Source organism: Dendrobates tinctorius, unplaced genomic scaffold (assembly GCF_039654945.1).
Source record: "Dendrobates tinctorius isolate UK_male_01 unplaced genomic scaffold, ASM3965494v1 ptg000084l, whole genome shotgun sequence".
NCBI lineage: Eukaryota > Metazoa > Chordata > Amphibia > Anura > Dendrobatidae > Dendrobates > Dendrobates tinctorius.
The window spans coordinates 51,077,811-51,093,797 of record NW_027361752.1 but is presented as its reverse complement, the minus strand read 5'-3'; the positions used below and the strand labels follow the sequence as shown (position 1 = coordinate 51,093,797).

Here is a 15,987-nt window from a genome sequence, read left to right as displayed (position 1 = left end):
CCAAACCGATCCATTGAGGATCAGACTGTGTATGCCGATCGCGTCGCTGAAAAGGGGAGCCGTGTTACGTGTTACAGAACCACTTAGCACCCAGAATATGTTGTGCGGTTATATGTATGGATAATAAGTTCTATGTGACATGCATGTCCCTAATGCATCAGCATTCCCCTTTTGTCCGCCCTCCCCCCTCCTTTGTAATTTCCACAGTAAACATCGGCAGGCTCCGGCCACCTGCAGCTTTTGCAATGCATGTCTGGCCTGCCGCTTTTCTATTGGCCTGCCCTCTGTATCTGTGTGATATATTCTGTGTCCTGTGAGTAAAGTGTTGTCAGGCTGGAAATACATGGAAGCAGTGATCCTTTATATGCGCCCATGTAACCCAGGGATTCCAGCCAGCGTCATTCATTCAGACTCCATCCAACGCAGAGCGGACCTCCGAAAACACAGGGTGGAACTGAAAGAGGTACCCCAGCTTGGTAGACCCCGTTACAGGTACGGTTTCTGCTCTATCATGGTCATCCTATCTATGAAGGGTACTGTATCTACTCCACCATACTCATCCTATCAATGAGAGGTATGGTATCTGCTCTATCATGGTCATCCTATCAATGAGGGGTATGGTGTCTGCTCCACCATATTCATCCTATCTATGAACGGTATAGTGTCTTCTCCACCATACTCATCCTATCTATGAGGGGTACGGTTTCTGCTCTATCATGGTCATCCTATCTATGAAGGGTACGGTACCTGCTCCACCATGCTGATCCTATCAATGAGAGGTATGGTATATGCTCTATCATGGTCATCCTATCTATGAGGGGTATGGTGTCTGCTCCATCATACTCATTCTATCTATGAGGGATATGGTATCTGCTCCACCATACTCATTCTATCTATGAGGGGTACGGTTTCTGCTCTATCATGTTCATCCTATCTATGAGCGGTATGGTGTCTTCTCCACCATACTCATCCTATCTATGACGGGTATGGTTTCTGCTCCACTATACTCATCCTATCTATAAGAGGTATGGTGTCTGCTCCACCATACTCATTCTATCTATTATGGGTACGGTATCTGATCCACCATACTCATCCTATATATGAGGGGTATGGTATCTGCTCCACCATAATCATCCTATCTATGAGGGGTACGGTATCTTCTCCACCATACTCATTCTATATATGAGGGGTACGGTGTCTGCTCCACCATACTCATTCTATCTATGAGGGGTATGGTGTCTGCTCCACCATACTCATTCTATCTATGAGGGGTATGGTCTCTGCTCCACCATACTCATTCTATTTATGAGGGGTATGGTGTCTGCTCCACCATGCTCATTCTATCTATGAGGGGTATGGTGTCTGCTCCACCATACTCATTCTATCTATGAGGGGTATGGTGTCTGCTCCACCATACTCATTCTATCTCACCACTTCCATTGGGATTTGTGACAAGAATCACAGGAGAATAAGATAAAATATAAAAATAGGTGAATTTTATTTCTGTAGAAGAGACATTTATACTGTACAGACAATATTCACACACAGGTCCAGCTCGCATGGAGCTTACAGTGATTTAACTCTTTATTTCTCCTATTATATATTGAACACAAGTGGCTAAGATCCCATTACATCGGAGGGAACTCGGGTATGTGTTAGGAGGGTGGGTGTAGTAGTACTTACAGGTTATTAATATACATCTATATACAGTAACCTGTATGTTGTTCAGTGTAATACTCTCATACAGTGTATTCTGGCATGTAACACATGATACATCACTATGAGCTGTCCCACCACGCGGGATCGCTATATCATACTTACTACTTTTTTCTAAAAACAAGAGGAAATGTGACGGCTGAATAAAATGCTGTTATGGTATTTGCACACTTTGCAGCGATGTTGAGACAGATATCTGTCCCCTTATGTCATTTAGAGAACTTTATAGTTCCTCAATCTGTGTGAATGGACCTCAAATCTTAGAAAAAAGGGTGCACTTTTTCCCAGTTATAGCGCCATTTTCATCCACAGGCTGAGTCTGGTATTGCAGTTCATCACCTCCATAATCATCAATTATTAGATATATTCATGTTGTGTGTTATTTTACTGTAATCACATATTTTTTAACTTTTTATCTCTACTGGAAATAATGTCATATTGAAAACTGGAAACTGCTGTTGATGGATCTGATTCTCAGAATTGCATATTTTGGACCAATGGGATATTGGCTTGCCTGTTTTATTAAAGTGCTATTAACAGTCAAACATGATTTTTAGATGCTATAATACATAGTAGAAGCGAACAAACGCAGGATCACGTCCTTTTAGAAGGAAGTGAAAAATAAAGTGAAAAATAAAAAAAAATTTTTTAAAGAATATTAAAACAAAAATAAAAAAGGAAAATTTGAATTCGCTCCTATTTTCCCCATTGAAATATGAAGAAAAAAAATATACAAATAAAAAAAATAAAAATAGGCATATCAAACTATAAAATTACCTATAAGGTATAAACACTGTAGAGAGAAAAAACAATCGAAATTGCATAATTATGTGGCCAACATCACAAAAAAATGCGTGGAAAGTAATCAAAGCATCACAGATACCTCAGAATGGTACGAATAAAAATGATAACACAAAATACCACAAAAAAAATGAAAGTTATAAGACTGGGTTCACACGTAGCTTTTTTTTGTGTTTTCGTGGCGATTTTGCCGCGAAAATGCAAAAAAACAGCATCCCATGCAATCCTATGGGATTCCGCAATGCTGTGCTAATGCAGCGGATTTTCCCGCGGCGGAATCGCATTGCAGTAAAATACGCAGCATGCTCATTAATTTTGCGGAATCGTGGCGATTCCGCCCACATAGGAATGCATTGTTCTGCTTACTTTCCGTATGTGGCTGTGCCCACCATGCGAAAAGTAAGCAGAACATTTGCGGATGGTACCCACGGTCCGGAGGAGAGGAGACTGTCTTCCGGGCTCTGGGTACCATATCCCTGTAAAAAATAGAATTCCCGCCTCTCTCCACGCTCCCGGCATCTTCCGGTCCCAGTAATCCTTTGCGAGAAAGACCGCGATGACGTCGCGGTCTCGCGGGAGCGCGACGTCTCGCGGTCATTCGCGCAAAGGATTACTGGGACCAGAAGATGCCGGGAGCGTGGAGAGAGGCGGGAAGGCTGCGTGGGAAGGTGAGAATAACAATATTTTTTATTTTTTTTATTATTTTTTACATCCTATCTTTTACTACTGATGCTGCATAGGCAGCATCAATAGTAAAAAGTTGGTCACACTCGTCAAACACTACTTTATGTTTGACGAGTGTGACCTACCTGTCAATCAGTTCTCCAAGCGATGTTCCAGATCGATACCCTAAACTCTCCTTCAAGTCCTTTAAGGGAGCCGCTGTGTAATATTATGGGATGACTGGAGTGCAATTTTAAGACAGCAGTAAAGGCACAATATTTAAAGTTACAAACTGAGACCTTATTTCTTAGTCTTGGGTAGTTCCTAACTACTCCAAATGGTTAAATTTTCAAGATTAAAAGGAAAAATACTATTTGTCAGCAGTTTTCATCTCCAGATCTTTGTAACGCTTCCCAATACAGCATGATTTCATGGGGTTGAACCTCATGGGCGGTAACAATTTGTCGGTACGTACACACTGAGAATGGAGGCTTTGATGTGAAAAACTTCACCTTGTTGTGAAGTTCTTGCAACGGGATCTTAAGTCTGTCCAGGCACATGCCTACATACACGTCCTCAAGCTTGAAGAAGGGGATAGTCGTCGATATGTTGTAGACCTTCTGTGCCACGTCTCTGGAGAACACGTAGCCCGTCCCAGAACAGAATGGTGGGTACTTCTCTCCCACGTACTCACGTTTACTTATGTACCACTTGCTGAAGGGGCTACGGACAGGACTGTCATTCGGCTTTAGGAAGCCCGTGAAAAAGTTGGAAGTCTGATTTCTCCTCAGAAGAAGGTCGACTAGATAAAATGTATTAATGAACATATCAGTGTCCGTCTTCATGACGTACAAAGTCTGTGGGCAATAGTGGGTGATCCACTCCATGCCCATTAAGGTCTTAATGGTCAGGTTGTAATAAGAGTCGACAAAATTGCGTTGGATAATGTCTTTGTACAAGATACTTTCCTGGGCCAGGTTGACTTTTTCTTTGACACTCTCATCTTCCTGTGTGCCCAGGAGAAAGTAAGTCACCACCCTCTTCCCTTGGATCAATATTTCCTTCCCCCATGTTTTTCGAATGGCCTCTCGAGCCTCTTTCTGGCCGTAGGTGCTGGTGACGAGAAGAACCAGGAATGGAGGAGATTCTTTGCAGTTCGCCTCAGGAATTCTCATGAAGACTTTGTTACTGTAGTCAAATCGATAGTGCATGTAGCTGTCACTGCAGCTGAGGCAAAAATACCATATCTCGAAATCCTGCAGCTTGATGAACAACCCGAACATTAACAAAGCGGGGAAAATCAGCAAAGAGGCGAGAATCACTTTTTTACGAGCCATCTGAAATGAGAAGGAAAAATAAGAAAATAAATTATTACTACCCCTTTTAGACACTCCTAAACCTGGTGTAATGCAAAATGTCTAAGTTCCTAGAAATCTCTCCCTTCCCTCTGATGAGAAATTCAGCATGTCAGCCCCTACAGCTTTTCCCCTTCCCCCTCCTTTACAGCCTGTGTCCGCACTGGTAATAGGACACTTCCTGTTACAAACATTTGGCTCCTCTCCACAGCTAGAAATGTTAATTAAGCTGAAGAGAAAAAAAAAGGGGGAAAAGATCTCTTTGTCTGAAACCACGAAGTTTGAATGCAGCTATGGGTGATATTAAAGAGACTGTACCGCAAAAACCATACACCGTAGAGATATAATAAACATATAACGGTGTAGGCAATGAAGCCAGCTTTCTAAACCCCTAAGGTTCACGATTCTCGGACTTCTAGAAAATGAGATATGGATTCCTTCTAAACGGTGTGTCCGAAATACTGCATATTTGGGCTTGAATTATTGTACTCAACAAACTACAAAGAATGATACCATGTGCGTGTTTGTGCGAACTTCCTCCTATGAGATACAGTTATATTAAGTTTTGTAGTTTGATTCTAAATCCAAGAGTAGGGGGCAGACCCTCTCCAGACTGTCCCTTCCGTGATGTCACACAGCAGAGGCAATAAGGCATTCTCTTGGCAAAACCAGTTCAGAGCAGCTCAAATACTGGTGCTAGAGAGACGTGCCGATGAGTGGCGACGTTTGGTTACGTGCCCCTCCCCCTCCTGTAGCCACATAGGATGCCTAAAGATTCATAAGCAACCGAGAGTGTACTTCCATTTTCATCCATTTTGTTTTATACTCGTATCTGTACATATGTAATGTCTCAACTTTATAGCAACTGTTATCTGTATAACCACTGCCCACATTTTGGGAATAAATCGTAAAATTATCAGTTTGTCTCCATGCTCTAAGAAACGAACTATACGCCTTGTTTAGATAAACGCTACTAATTTGTGGGGTTTGCCTCGGACCCTCTTAATTTAACACTGTGAATTAAGTAAACTGTGGATGGGGGCAGCGTGATGTGTGCGGTTGTTTCGGCTAGTTGGCAGACCAGAAGGGTCTTATATTGCTGAATAAGGGGGCTGCGGCCACAGCATTGATAATTCCCTTACTGCAGTAGCCTAATTGCCCGTGCACAACAAGCAGCCCGTCCGGCGACTAATTATCCTAGGTGCAGTTCCCTGACTGACCTGAGGGTAAGGGAGGCGCCAGAGAGCTGCGACTTGCAATGTGGAACTGAGAAAGTGGGATATACATAAATCCCCGCAGTTCGTAGAAGGTTATAGCAGTGGTGGGACACCCAAAATACCCCCCTGTGGAAAATTGTTATAGCAAGGTAAGCTTGCTGCATTTTTGTCACATGGTGCCAGTGGTGGGATAACTAAAATAAGCCCCCACTGTGCCTGTGACAGCCGTGTGCCGGCAGTGTGTCGCGTCCCTCCGTCAGCTGATACACCCGTGTCAGTGGTGAGATTGTGACATAGTGGTGACACAGGGTCCGCTGTCCATCACGTTTTGGTGGCAGTGGGACCCCCGTTCGTCACATATTGGTGGTAGAGCGGTGGGCTGTTCATCACACCTGGACATGAATGTTGAAGACACCCCGAGATGGGGAAATGACAACGCCTCCTCGTAGGGCTTCAGCACAGGGGCAAAAAAATAGTGAGAACAACATGGTATGCCTATGGTTAGATACCACTAGTACTATCATGTACAGTTAGGTCCATACATATTTGGACAGAGACAACATTTTTCTAGTTTTGGTTCTAGACATTACCACAATGAATTTTAAACAAAACAATTCAGATGCAGTTGAAGTTCAGACTTTCAGCTTTCATTTGAGGGTTTCCACATTAAAATGGGATGAAGGGTTTAGGAGTTTCAGCTCCTTAACATGTGCCACCCTGTTTTTAAAGGGACCAAAAGTAATTGGACAGATTAAATAATTGTAAATAAAATGTTCATTTCTAGTACTTGGTTGAAAACCCTTTGTTGGCAATGACTGCCTGAAGTCTTGAACTCATGGACATCACCACACGCTGTGTTTCCTCCTTTTTGATGCTCTGCCAGGCCTTCACTGCGGTGGTTTTCAGTTGCTGTTTGTTTGTGGGCCTTTCTGTCTGAAGTTTAGTCTTTAACAAGTGAAATGCATGCTCAATTGGGTTGAGATCAGGTGACTGACTTGGCCATTCAAGAATATTCCACTTCTTTGCTTTAATAAACTCCTGGGTTGCTTTGGCTTTATGTTTTGGGTCATTGTCCATCTGTAGTATGAAACGACGACCAATCAGTTTGGCTGCATTTGGCTGGATCTGAGCGCACAGTATGGCTCTGAATACCTCAGAATTCATTCGGCTGCTTCTGTCCTGTGTCACATCATCAATAAACACTAGTGACCCAGTGCCACTGGCAGCCATGCATGCCCAAGCCATCACACTGCCTCCGCCGTGTTTTACAGATGATGTGGTATGCTTTGGATCATGAGATGTACCACGCCTTCGCCATACTTTTCTCTTTCCATCATTCTGGTAGAGGTTGATCTTGGTTTCATCTGTCCAAAGAATGTTCTTCCAGAACTGTGCTGGCTTTTTTAGATGTTTTTTAGCAAAGTCCAGTCTAGCCTTTGATTCTTGATGCTTATGAGTGGCTTGCACCGTGCAGTGAACCCTCTGTATTTACTTTCATGCAGTCTTCTCTTTATGGTAGATTTGGATATTGATACGCCTACCTCCTGGAGAGTGTTGCTCACTTGGTTGGCTGTTGTGAAGGGGTTTCTCTTCACCATGGAGATTATTCTGCGATCATCCACCACTGTTGTCTTCCGTGGGCGCCCAGGTCTTTTTGCATTGATGAGTTCACCAGTGCTTTCTTTCTTTCTCAGGATGTACCAAACTGTAGATTTTGCCACTCCTAATGTTGTAGCAATTTCTCGGATGGGTTTTTTCTGTTTTTTCTGTTTTTGCAGCTTAAGGATGGCTTGTTTCCTTCACAGCAAAACCTTCCAAATGCAAGCACCACACCTCAGATCAATTCCAGGCCTTTTATCTGCTTAATTGAGAATGACATAACAAAGGGATTGCCCACACCTGTTCATGAAATACGCTTGGAGTCGATTGTCCAATTACTTTTGGTCCCTTTAAAAACAGTGTGGCACATGTTAAGGAGCTGAAACTCCTAAACCCTTCATCCAATTTTAATGTGGATACCCTCAAATGAAAGCTGAAAGTCTGAACTTGAACTGCATCTCCCCCCTCATTTTTGTTTATCGGCCTACCTGCTCGTTACGCTCCGCAAGCGACCTTCAACTAAAATCTGCACTAATCTGTACCTCCCACTCTCAGCTCCAAGACTTCTACCGAGCTGCACCAATCCTCTGGAATGCTCTACTCCAAGAAATTAGGACTAACTATAACATACAGTTTTAGGCACTCCCTCAAAACACATCTGTTTAGGGCGGCCTATCACATTCCCTAATCAAAATCCTTTGATATATCGTCCAATCTCTATTTCCATGATCTTAACCCTCCATCAAACTCCATCGCTCCCAAAAGCACCACAAATACTGGCTGGCGACCAGTTCACGCAGCCTTTATCTACCCCCATTTCCTCAAGATGGCTGGACCATCATTGTAAATAAGCACCTGTATGTTTGACTCCCCCTCCTCATTGTAGATTGTAAACTCTGAAGAGTAGGGTCGGCATTATCTTTGCATTAAATATTGTATTATCGTTAACTTTGTTATGATTGCTGTATATAAACTGTTGATTTATAAAGCGCTGCGGAATATGTTGGCGCTATATATATATAAAGATTATTATTATTTAATTACCTACACATGGTCTATGTACTAATAGGAATGCAATTCACTCTGTATGTATGTTTTTATTTTTATTTGTACCTGATGAAGAGAGTGGTCCGCTCTAGAAATGTGTTGTTTTATTAATAAAAACATAATTTTATACTGCATCCGGTGAGACAGCGCCTTCATTGTCTTCCTTCCTGTTCTTTTGGTATTACCTCTTTTTTTGAAGGACAGTTATTGTGTTCAGTAGATGGCAGCATCACACAGTGCCTCACCTCCCAGGCTGGACACATTGTGACTACTAGTCTGTGCTAGTGATAGACATTCCCTTTCTTTTTGGTGAAGTGGACCATTGGACACAGCTCAGCCAAAAAGACTTTGGTTCCTTTGGATCCTAAACAACTCTCAATTAAAGAGCGATTGACACACAGGTGAATACAGCATTCAGAGCAAAATCATACAGATGTGATGAAATCCTTGCCCACCTGCAGTTAGCCAACGGCAGCATGATCAGGGTTTTAACATGACCTGCTCGGTGATTGGAATTCCTGGTCGGATTCAGCACCTGGACAGCATCGTTTTACCCCAGTGAGAATCAATTTATATAAGTGACTGACAGGGGGAGAGCCGTGTGATCATGCCAGCTTATTCGCTGACGACCTGAGGGAGGAGAGGCGAAAGGAAGCAGTCATTATCTTTCCATCCCAAGGTACAAACAGGAGCTTAATGACGCCTCCATGGGACAGAGCTATTTGGTGTGTAACTATGGCAGGGAGGTCAAGGAACTTCTGAAGCTGCAGCTTCCCTGTGTTCTGTATAAGAATCAATGCCACCCACTGTCTTCCTCCTACAATCCAGAGACCTATCACCTACTGTCTACCCCTAAAGCCTACCAAAGACCCTACCGTTTACTGTCTACCCCTAAAGCTTACCAAAGACCCTACCGTTTACTGTCCACCCCTAAAGCCTACTAGAGACCATACCATCTACTGTATACCCCTAAAGCCTACCAGAGACCTACCATCTTCTGTTTCACCCTAAAACCTACCAGAGATCCTACCGCCTACTGTCTACCCCTAAATAATAATAATAATAAATTTTATTTTTATAGCGCCGACATATTCCGCAGCACTTTACATTTCAGAGGGGACTTGTACAGACAATAGACATTACAGCATAACAATAATCACATAGATCATAACAGATACCAAGAGGAATGAGGGCCCTGCTCGCAAGCTTACAGTCTATGAGGAAAGAGGTGGACACGAAAGGTGGGTGGTAACAGTTGCCCTGATTGTATGGACCAGCCATAATGTTAAGTGTGTAACAGTACAAACACAGAGGGCTAATGGATGCATAAAGCATGTGGGAACATGATGCTGGGAACCTGGTTATGGTAAAACTTTTGGCTGTGCCACACAGGGATAGATTAGGTTAATGTGTTGAGGCGATAGGCCAGTCTGAATAAATGCGTTTTCAGGGCACGCTTAAAATTGTGGGGATTGGGGACTAATCGTATTGACCTGGGAAGTGCATTCCAAAGAATTGGCGCGGCACGTGTATAGTCTTGGAGACGGGAGTGGGAGGTTCTAACTATTGAGGATGCTAACCTCAGGTCATCAGCAGAACGGAGGGAGCGGGTAGGGTGGTATACTGAAACAAGGGAGGAGATGTAAGGTGGTGCTGAGCTAAGGACGGCTTTGTGGGTGAGGGTAATGAGTTTATACTGAATTCTGAAAGCCTACCAAAGACCCTACCGTCTACTGTCTACACCTAAAGCCTACCAAAGACCCTACCGTTTACTGTCCACCCCTAAATCCTACTAGAGACCCTACCGTCTACTGTCTACCCCTAAAACCTACCAAAGACCCTACTGTCTACCCCTAAAGCCTACCAGAGATGAGACCTACCACCTTCTGTTTCACCCTAAAGCCTACCAGAGACCCTACTGCCTACTGTCTCCCCCTAAAGCCTACCAGAGACCTACCACCTACTGTCTCCCCCTAAAGCCTACCAGAGTCCCTAGCCCCTACTGTCTCCCCCAAAAGCGTACCTGAGATAGTACCACCTACTGTCTCCCCTAAAGCCTATTACAGGCCCAAACATCTACTGTCTCCAGAGACCCTACCACCTACTGTCTCCTTCCTACATCCTCTCATAGCTCGTGTCACCCAACGTCTCCCTCCTATACCACCCTGAGGACCTAACACTCCCTATCTCAATTCTATACAACATTCAAGGCCCCAGCCACGTAATGCCTCCATCGTACCGCCTCAGAGCCACGGTCGCTCACTGTCTGCTTAGAATAGGTAATCAGTGAGGGTCCAACATGCGGGACTCCCACCGATCAGCTGTTAGCTCTGCTGGCAGCCCCTCCAGACTATCAACTCTCTCCCTCTTAGACTCGTTCATAACTCCTGTCACCCACTGTCTCCATCCTACAGCACCTCAGAGCATCTGACACCCACTGTCTCCATCCTATACCACCTCAGGGTATCTGACACCCAATGTCTCCATCCTACACCACCTCAGGGCATCTGACACCTAATGTTTCCATCCTACACCACCTCAGGGCATCTGACACCCAATGTCTCCATCTTAAACACTTCAGAGCATCTGACACCGACTGTCTCCATCCTACACCACCTCAAAGTATCTGACACCCATTGTCTCCATCCTACACCACCTCAGAGAATCTGACACCCATTGTCTCCATCCTACACCACCTCAGAGAATCTGACACCCACTGTCTCCATGCTACACCACCTCAGGGCATCTGACACCCAATGTCTCCATCTTATAGCACCTCAGAGCATCTGACACCCACTATCTCCATCCTACACCACCTCAGAGTATCTGACACTCACTGTCTCCATCCTACACCACCTCAGAGCATCTGACACCCACTGTCTATCTCCAGGGCACTGTCAAAGCGTCTGTCTCTCCCTGTTTCTATCCTATAGCCCTTCAGAGACCCCCCACCCACGGTCTCCATCCTGTACCCCCTCAGAACACCCGCCATTAACAGGATAACAGCCACGGGCGAAGCTCCACTCCACCTGTGGGTGATAGGCTACGTCCACACGGTCAGTATCCGGCAGCATTTTGAACGTAGCACATGTCCGCACCGTCCAAAGCGCCACCGGATTTTGAACGCAGGTGATTCCGCATGTGTTCATTGAACCTTGCGGAATCACCGTGTCCTATACATTGTACTGGTGATATTTGTCTTGTGGAGACTCGTGTCTCTGCAAGATAAATAGATGTGCCACATGTTTGTCCCCACAGGCAAGCCGGAGATGTCCGTGCACGCATAGTGGGCATGGGATTTCTTGAAATCCCATCCACTATGCTGTAACATCTGGACGCTGTGGGTGTGATGCTGCGGTCCAACCCACAGCGTTTACTGACTGTGGGAACATACCCTTAGAGGCACATGAGGGCTGACTAGATCAGCCATCATCTACCCAGAAAGATGTGGGCTCGGCATGTGAGCACGAATCATAGTCAGGGACACAACGTATGATGTTAGTTTACGTCACATGTCGTGCAGGGGTTAAATAAAACAGGTTACTTGCATTTAAAAAAAATTCTGCAACATCTGAGAACATGGCCTAATGGTGCTTGATATAGAATTTCCATACAGGATAACAAAGGAAATAACAACCTTACTGGAGACAATTCATTTCTTACCTGACAATCCTCAAGGGTGTAAATCAAAGGACAAATCCGTCAGGCTTTGTAGTGAGAATTTTACTTTGATGACGGGTCATGAAGAAAGATGTTTCCATTTTGTCCCTACGAGGAAGGAAAAACAATACAGAATGTACAAAAATATTTATAGTAAAAATGTCTAATAGAAACTTCTAACAAAGCGTTCTGCTGCGAAAAAGTGCTGTATGGTGCCATGCATATTCCTCTGCTGTGCATCATGTGGCGGCTCAGTGGTTAGCACTGTACTGTGGTCAGTGGTCTAATCCATCCAGTAAGGATACTTACATCCAGGTTTTTTGCTTTTTTTTATTGATACATTAATAAACTAGAAGTTGAAGTTTTTGGTACAGAGGAGACGTACACGCTGCTTATTGTTTCCCTGCAGATTTGAATCTGCAAGACATTATTGGGTTTTTTTAATAAGAAATCTGTCAATTCTTTCACCGTTTTTTCAGCTTTTTTCACGCAAATGAACGGGGAAAAAAATGCAAGTAAAAATTGCATAAAAAAGCACACAAAAAACACAGCAAAAATGAAGCAAAAAAAGGTGCAAATTTGAAGTCTGGTTTTTGCAGTAGTGATAATCTGCGGCAGATGCATCGAGCCTTATGCAGCATTGATCAGTGCAGATGACTATTAGGGATCATTCAGACGTCTGTGCAAATTGGTCCAAGATGGGATCGCAATGCACGGACTGTCCGCGGCTCTCCTGATGCAAACGTGACAGCTTCATAGAAACACATGGAGCTGTGACACTGAGCTGGAGAGAGCCGCGGACAGTTGGGATCTGGGCTCGGACCGCTTGGTGCAGGCGGCTGAATGAGCCTCACTGATCAGTGCTACCTCATTTTATCTATAAGGTTCTGTGCACAACGTCTTTTATCTTAGATGAACCTGACGAGTTTTCCAAGCAGAAGACTCTTCAGGAAATTCTTTTTTTTCCTATGGTTTTTGTAACGTCATTTTCTTTATTGTTTTTTTTTTCATTCCATGGAATAATGAAAGAAGCCACTAACAGATTTGTAAGCAAAAGCAATGTACTCCATGTACTGTACTATACCGCTCTCTATCTGTACTCCATGTACTGTACTATACCGCTCTCTACTGGTACTCCATGTACTGTACTATACCGCTCTCTACCTGTACTCCATGTACTGTACTATACCGCCCTCTACCTGTACTCCATGTACTGTACTATACCGCTCTCTACCTGCACTCCATGTACTGTACTATACCGCTCTCTACCTGCACTCCATGTACTGTACTATACCACTCTCTACCAGTACTCCATGTACTGTACTATACCGCTCTCTACCTGCACTCCATGTACTGTACTATACCGCTCTCTACCTGTACTCCATGTACTGTACTATACCGCTCTCTACCTGCACTCCATGTACTGTACTATACCGCTCTCTACCTGTACTCCATGTACTGTACTATACCGCTCTCTATCTGTACTCCATGTACTGTACTATACCGCTCTCTACCTGCACTCCATGTACTGTACTATACCGCCCTCTACCTGTACTCCATGTACTGTACTATACCGCTCTCTACCTGTACTCCATGTACTGTACTATACCGCTCTCTATCTGTACTCCATGTACTGTACTATACCGCTCTCTACCTGTACTCCATGTACTGTACTATACCGCTCTCTACCTGTACTCCATGTACTGTACTATACCGCTCTCTATCTGTACTCCATGTACTGTACTATACCGCTCTCTACTGGTACTCCATGTACTGTACTATACCGCTCTCTACCTGTACTCCATGTACTGTACTATACCGCTCTCTACCTGTACTCCATGTACTGTACTATACCGCTCTCTACCTGTACTCCATGTACTGTACTATACCGCTCTCTACCTGCACTCCATGTACTGTACTATACCGCTCTCTACCAGTACTCCATGTACTGTACTATACCGCTCTCTACCTGTACTCCATGTACTGTACTATACCGCTCTCTACCTGTACTCCATGTACTGTACTATACCGCTCTCTACCTGTACTCCATGTACTGTACTATACCGCTCTCTACCAGTACTCCATGTACTGTACTATACCGCTCTCTACCTGTACTCCATGTACTGTACTATACCGCTCTCTATCTGTACTCCATGTACTGTACTATGCCGCTCTCTACCTGTACTCCATGTACTGTACTATACCGCTCTCTACCTGTACTCCATGTACTGTACTATACCGCTCTCTACCTGTACTCCATGTACTGTACTATACCGCTCTCTACCTGTACTCCATGCACTGTACTATACCGCTCTCTACCTGTACTCCATGTACTGTACTATACCGCTCTCTACCAGTACTCCATGTACTGTACTATACCGCTCTCTACCTGTACTCCATGTACTGTACTATACCACTCTCTACCTGTACTCCATGTACTGTACTATACCGCTCTCTACCTGTACTCCATGTACTGTACTATACCGCTCTCTACCTGTACTCCATGTACTGTACTATACCGCTCTCTACCTGTACTCCATGTACTGTACTATACCGCTCTCTACCTGTACTCCATGTACTGTACTATACCGCTCTCTACCTGTACTCCATGTACTGTACTGCTCTCTACCTGTACTCCATGTACTGTACTATACCGCTCTCTACCTGTACTCCATGTACTGTACTATACCGCTCTCTATCTGTACTCCATGTACTGTACTATACGGTTCTCTACCTGTACTCCATGTACTGTACTGCTCTCTACCTGTACTCCATGTACTGTACTATACCGCTCTCTACCAGTACTCCATGTACTGTACTATACCGCTCTCTACCAGTACTCCATGTACTGTACTATACCGCTCTCTACCAGTACTCCATGTACTGTACTATACCACTCTCTACCTGTACTCCATGTACTGTACTATACCACTCTCTACCTGTACTCCATGTACTGTACTGCTCTCTACCAGTACTCCATGTACTGTACTATACCGCTCTCTACCAGTACTCCATGTACTGTACTATACCGCTCTCTACCTGTACTCCATGTACTGTACTATAACGCTCTCTACCAGTACTCCATGTACTGTACTATACCGCTCTCTACCTGTACTCCATGTACTGTACTATACCGCTCTCTACCTGTACTCCATGTACTGTACTATACCGCTCTCTACCAGTACTCCATGTACTGTACTATACCGCTCTCTACCTGTACTCCATGTACTGTACTATACCGCTCTCTACCAGTACTCCATGTACTGTACTATACCGCTCTCTATCTGTACTCCATGTACTGTACTATACCGCTCTCTACCTGTACTCCATGTACTGTACTATACCGCTCTCTACCTGTACTCCATGTACTGTACTATACCGCTCTCTACCTGTACTCCATGTACTGTACTATACCGCTCTCTACCAGTACTCCATGTACTGTACTATACCGCTCTCTACCTGTACTCCATGTACTGTACTATACCGCTCTCTACCAGTACTCCATGTACTGTACTATACCGCTCTCTACCTGTACTCCATGTACTGTACTATACCGCTCTCTACCAGTACTCCATGTACTGTACTATACCACTCTCTACCTGTACTCCATGTACTGTACCATGCCGCTCTCTAGCTGTACTACATGTACTGTACTATACCGCTCTCTAGCTGTACTACATGTACTGTACTATACCGCTCTCTACCTGTACTCCATGTACTGTACTATACCGCTCTCTACCTGTACTCCATGTACTGTACTATACCGCTCTCTACCTGTACTCCATGTACTGTACTATACCGCTCTCTACATGTACTCCATGTACTGTACTATACCGCCCTCTACCTGTACTACATGTACTATACTATACCGCCCTCTACCTGTACTACATGTACTGTACTATACCGCTCTCTACCTGTACTCCATGTAC

General features: G+C 44.3%; 1 protein-coding gene across 1 annotated transcript in view; it reads right to left on the bottom strand.

Annotated features, from left to right (window-relative positions):
• Positions 1–1,474: 1,474 nt before the first annotated feature.
• Positions 1,475–15,987, bottom strand: part of B3GALT5 (beta-1,3-galactosyltransferase 5) — a 100,888-nt gene continuing 86,375 nt past the window's right edge. Inside the window, exons 2-3 of the mRNA XM_073584694.1 lie at positions 12,062–12,166; positions 1,475–4,517 (exon numbers count right to left, since the gene is read on the bottom strand). Of these exons, the coding sequence (XP_073440795.1) occupies positions 3,558–4,517 (960 nt within the window). The 5' untranslated portion in view covers positions 12,062–12,166 and the 3' untranslated portion in view covers positions 1,475–3,557. The remainder of the gene's footprint in view (positions 4,518–12,061; positions 12,167–15,987) is intronic.